This window comes from Eumetopias jubatus, unplaced genomic scaffold (assembly GCF_037043125.1).
Source record: "Eumetopias jubatus isolate StellerSeaLion01/CBP00866 unplaced genomic scaffold, mEumJub1_p1.0 scaffold_13, whole genome shotgun sequence".
Lineage (NCBI taxonomy): Eukaryota > Metazoa > Chordata > Mammalia > Carnivora > Otariidae > Eumetopias > Eumetopias jubatus.
Genome location: NW_028274819.1, coordinates 100,461,718 through 100,466,400, shown reverse-complemented (window position 1 = coordinate 100,466,400; position 4,683 = coordinate 100,461,718). Strand labels below are relative to the sequence as shown.

At 57.4% G+C, this 4,683-nt stretch overlaps 1 protein-coding gene across 1 annotated transcript; it reads right to left on the bottom strand.

Annotated features, from left to right (window-relative positions):
• Positions 1-1,220: 1,220 nt before the first annotated feature.
• APOA4 (apolipoprotein A4) lies at positions 1,221-3,557 on the bottom strand. The gene is made up of 3 exons (XM_028105770.2): positions 3,467-3,557; positions 2,983-3,109; positions 1,221-2,193 (listed from the first exon to the last, which is right to left on the bottom strand). Exons 1-3 carry the CDS (start codon positions 3,513-3,515, stop codon positions 1,221-1,223), a joined length of 1,149 nt encoding a protein of 382 aa, XP_027961571.1. The 5' UTR covers positions 3,516-3,557.
• Positions 3,558-4,683: the final 1,126 nt, after the last annotated feature.

Genomic DNA, 4,683 nt, shown 5'->3' with positions numbered 1-4,683 from the left:
TGCCCTGTTCCACCAAACACCGCAAAACTCATCCCTATTTTCCAAAAGAGGTCAAATGATCTGCCCCAAATCACCCAGGAGTGAGCGGAAAAGCCAGGATCTGAATTCAGGTTCGCCTGAATCCCCAAGCATAATCCTTCCCCACAGGCAGGTGCTCAGGTTGACAGCAGGACCAGAGTGGGCCAGGCCTGTGGGCCCCTGTCCTGGGGGCACCTTGTGATGGAGGCGTGGAGGGATAGAGGGAATGGAGGCCCCAGAACCTACTCCCAGGGCGTGTTCTGGGTGTCTTTGAGGAAAACCCTAAAAAGCCAGCACCCCACTCTGGGAAGGGAAGGGATGCTCAGCTGGACTTGCAGACTTGGGGTCAGAGGTAACAGCCAGGATGTCAAGTCATTTGAGACAAAGCTTGAACCGGTCCTTCTCTGGGGCTCCCTCCTCGAGGGGGGCTCTGAGTCTCTGAGGGTCCCTGTCTCTAGGCTGCATTCCTGAACTCTGGAGACCATGGGTCGAGCAGTCAAGACATTTCTGAAATAAGCACGCATCAATCCTCTAATGGGAGTGGGATGGCGTGGAATAAACCAAAATTCACGTAAATAAGTCAAGTTAAAGGCCCAGAAGAGCTTATGGAAGGAGGGACAGTCTCCCCGACTGTGTTGTGAGCTCTTTACAGCCAGGGACCCTGTCAAGCTTACCTCCGTGGCCCCCTCAGAGTGGAGCACAGTGTCGGACCCATGCTCCACAGAAGCTCTTTTGCTCACTGTTCTGCTGCCTAGAAGAGCGGCAGGCACACTGAGGGCATTCGATAAACAGCTGTTGGCTAAGTGAATAGAAGCGGGCTGCGTGTTTCGTCTTTGGGTAATGTGTGACATCTTTTTCCACCTCCCCCTTAGAGCACCCCCTCCACCCCTCTCAGCACACCCTGCCCTCGCCCCTCCGGCAGTCCGGTCTCCCCAGCCCTGGTGCCCCTCCAAGCCTCCCCTGCAGGCCCCTGCTAAGCTTTGCCAGTGGTTTTGTCCCACCTCAGGCGCACCAACCGCGAAGTCACATTGCAACCAGACTGGACTAGTTTCTCAGCAGCTTTATTAAGTCGTGAGAGGTAGTGTCATTTTCCACTGGACATGTGTCCTCAGCCTCGTACCAGAACTGCCTTGGGACAGACAGACAGACAGGTGGCCGGGCGGGGCAGGTGTCCATGGGAGGGCGTGAGCACCAGGGACAGCTCAGCTCTCTAAAGGGACTGGGGTCAGCTGCAGCTCGGGGACAGCCACAAGCATGTCCCGGTTCTCTTCCTCCTCGAGGGTGCTGAAAAAAGAGTTGACCTTGTCCCTCAGATCCTTCTCCAGGAAGCTCAGGTGGTCTTCCATATCCCCTGCGTAGGGGCCCAGCTTCTGCCTCAGCTCCTCCACCTGCTGCAGCAGAGCTTTGTTGAAGGTCTCGCCGTAGGGCCCCACGTTGCGCCGGAACTCCTCCACCTGCTGGTCCAGGTGGCTGCTCAGCTCGGCCAGCGACTTCTGCAGCTCCTCGGTGTTGTCCCTCAGCTTGCCATGCACGACCTCGGCCATGGGCACCAGCCTCTGCCGCAGCTCATCGGCGTTGGCCGAGATCTTGGCCTTCAGCTCCTGGGCGTTCTTCTTCATCTGGAAGGCCAGCCCCTCGAGCTGGTGGTTGAGCTTCTCCTGGACGTCCTGTGCATAGGGAGCCAGGCTGCGGCGCAGGTCCTCCACGTTCTGGTCGATCTTGACCTTGAGCTCATCGGCATAGGGCGTGAGGTGCCCCTTGAGCTCTTCAACGTTCTGTTCGATCTTGGCCTTCAACTCATCGGCGTAGGGCATCAGGGAGGCCTGCAGGTTGTCCACGTTCTGGCGCAGCGTGGTCTCCATGCGCTGCGCGTGGGCTGTCAGCTGGTTCCGCAGTTGCTCGGTGTGAGTGTTGACCTGGGTGCGCAGCTCCTCGGCGTAGGGCCCGAGGCGCTGCTGCAGCTCGTGCATGTTGTCCCCGATCTTCTGGCTCACCTCGTTGGCGTGGGGCAGCAGCCGGGCCCGCAGCTCCTCCAGCTCCTTCCGAATCTCCTCCTTCAGCTTCTCAGAGTCTTGGCGCAGGCGTTCGTGCAGCTCCGTGGCAAAGGGCACCAGCTTCTTCTGCAGGTTATCGGTGTAGGCGTTCATTTGCCCAATCTTGTCCTGGAAGAGGGCACTGCAAGAGAAGGACACAAGGGGGCCACCGTTACACTTGGCATTACGTGCCTGGACCTTGTCCCCTTATACGCCACTCGTCGAATACACACCTGCCCGAGACAGGTGAGTGAGTATTCAGGGGGGTACTGAGTTCACAGGTAGATCATGGTTTGAAAGAGTGGCTGTAATAGACTAAGTTATTACCTTGTATCTCTGACTCTCCCCCTGACCTTGAGTCACAGGACCCCCCTCTAATAGTTTGCTTCCCACCCCCAACCCCCTCCCCCTGCCTGTAAAGTAAAAAGGGCAGACTTTGAAGTCCTCCCCAGCTCAGGTGTGCTGGGACCCAGATCACGTTCATTAATAGAATGTTATGCTCTGGACCACTTCCAGTCTTTTAGGGATTTGAAATACTAGTTTCCTTGCATATGCCCACCCTCAGAGGCTTCCCAAATATCCCCGCTTCCTTTCCCACGATTTCACAGGGGCCGCTCCTTCTGGAATGTGTTAGGACCCAGTTCCCATGACATTTCCCTCCCTCCCTCTCTCCCATGACTCTCAATGCTAGGATGTGGCCATCTGTCGCACTCTAGATAAAGTTCAAGCAGGAAGATTCCTTAGGGATCATCAGTCCAGCCCCCTGTTTGGATATGTGGATCCCAGATCTAGAGACCTCAGGGTCACTGGGAAAGTTAGTGGCAGGGCAGTGGGTAGCCTAAGCTCAGGTCCCCAGGCTCTGAGCTCAGCCCTTGCCAACGCATTGCATGGCCTTTGAGAAGCTCTGCCCCACAAGTCGTGCCCCTCTTACTTGAGCTGCTGGGTGAGCTCAGACTGCTGGAGATGTTCCACGGCTTCCTTGGCATTGTCGCTCAGCTGACTAAAGTAGTCCCACACCACCGTGGCCACCTGGTTGGCACTGACCTCAGCCCGGGCACCTAGGCAGGAAACAGAGAGTGATTCATAAGGACCTATCTCCTTCCTGGCCCCTCTGCACCAGCCCTGAGCCGCAGACTGGCTGATGGTGGGGGAGCCCAACTGCTGATCTCCCCCTCTGTGCTTCCCTCGTTATAAAGCCACAGGGGCGTGTAAAACTGGGATAACGCCAATGCCAGTGGGCAGAACGTTGGGAAGAGGCCAGCCCTCCTATGAACCGCGTGGCAGGTGGGCAGCTGGGAGATGACAGGCACTTGGAACTGTCCTCTTGCCTGGGCTCCAGACTCTCCACCTTGCCCACTTGATGCCCACAGATGGCTCCTGCCCGAGAGCCGCATCCAAAGGCAGCTCCTACTCACCAGTGACAGCCACCAGGGACAGGGTCAGGACCACAGCCTTCAGGAACATCCTGGGCTTCTCGCTGGGCTGGAAGAGCCTCGTGCTGCACTGGATCCTTCCTGGAGTCAAGGAGGCCAGAAGAGAGGCTCTCAGGCAGCTCACCTGTGCTGTTGTCCGAACTGACTGAACCTCGGAGCCAGCCAGACATTTAAACCCCCATGAGGCCGCCCTCCCCACCTCCCTCCCCAGTGTGACTCCACGCTGGAAGGTGACACATGCCCAGGAGGCCTCTTGGACTTTTGTGACCCAAGACAACGTGGCAGCTGACAGCCGACCGGGGCTCAGGCAGCATTCAGAAGACACTGTTCTGTATTTATGCCCCACCCAGTATGGAAGGGAGGGTGGGGAGCCATGAGCTGTGGGAGAAAGGAGGCCTTGGGAACCCCTGAGCCAGGGACTAATGCCCCAGAGGCCCTGCTGGCAATTCTGGGTCTGAGCCAGGTTTGGGGGCAAAGTTCACACCTCCTCTGTCTGCATCAGGGAAGAGAGCTCTTCCCCACGACATCCCCCACTCTGACTCCATCCATCTCAGAGCACAAGACACTGGGCTGGGGCACCCAGGGCCACAGCTGGGGACAGCAAGCTCTGGTCCAGGTGTGCCCAGGAGGAGGGGGCTCTTGGAAGACTTTGGGCAGTTTGGTGGAGTGGGCAAGGGCCCTGTATCGGACAGGTTCATTTTAAGTGTGCTTCTTGTCCCACCACTGCCTAGCTGGGTCCCCTGGGCCTCGTGATTCAGCTTGGCCTAGCTCTGAGCCTCAGTTTCTCCTATGAAACATGGGGCTGCTCATGGTTTGAGTCGTATAATGCCTGACGCAGAGTGTTAGCACTACAGATAGTTGTTATTAATAATAGTATTGTTTTCCTGGTTTGGATCACGGCAGGAGGCTCAGTAGAGTGCTCACCCCTCCTGTGAGAGTGGCAGAGTCAGGCCCAGCCCTCTGGGGCTCCCAGGGGACCCCATGCAGGGAGAACGGCCGGCCTGAGGCCTGATTCCCACCCCCAGCCCAGCCACACTCCCTGGGCAGGAGCAGCCAGCCTATGCTGAATCGCAGGGGACCTGAGCCTCTTAGGGGACGAGGGTAGGGGGCAAGGAGGTCTTCTATAGGATGTCTAACATTCTCTACAACTGATGTCGTACACCCAATTACAAAAAGCCATCCACCAAGAAGACAATGGA

Bases quoted from the DNA above. Each gene is read 5' to 3' on its own strand.
- APOA4 (XM_028105770.2), bottom strand. From the start codon at position 3,515: ATGTTCCTGAAGGCTGTGGTCCTGACCCTGTCCCTGGTGGCTGTCACT. The intron at 3,110-3,466 runs GTGAGTAGGAGC...TTTCCTGCCTAG, and splicing joins GTCCCTGGTGGCTGTCACTG to GTGCCCGGGCTGAGGTCAGT. The intron at 2,194-2,982 runs GTAAGAGGGGCA...CTTCTCTTGCAG, and splicing joins GAGCTCACCCAGCAGCTCAA to TGCCCTCTTCCAGGACAAGA.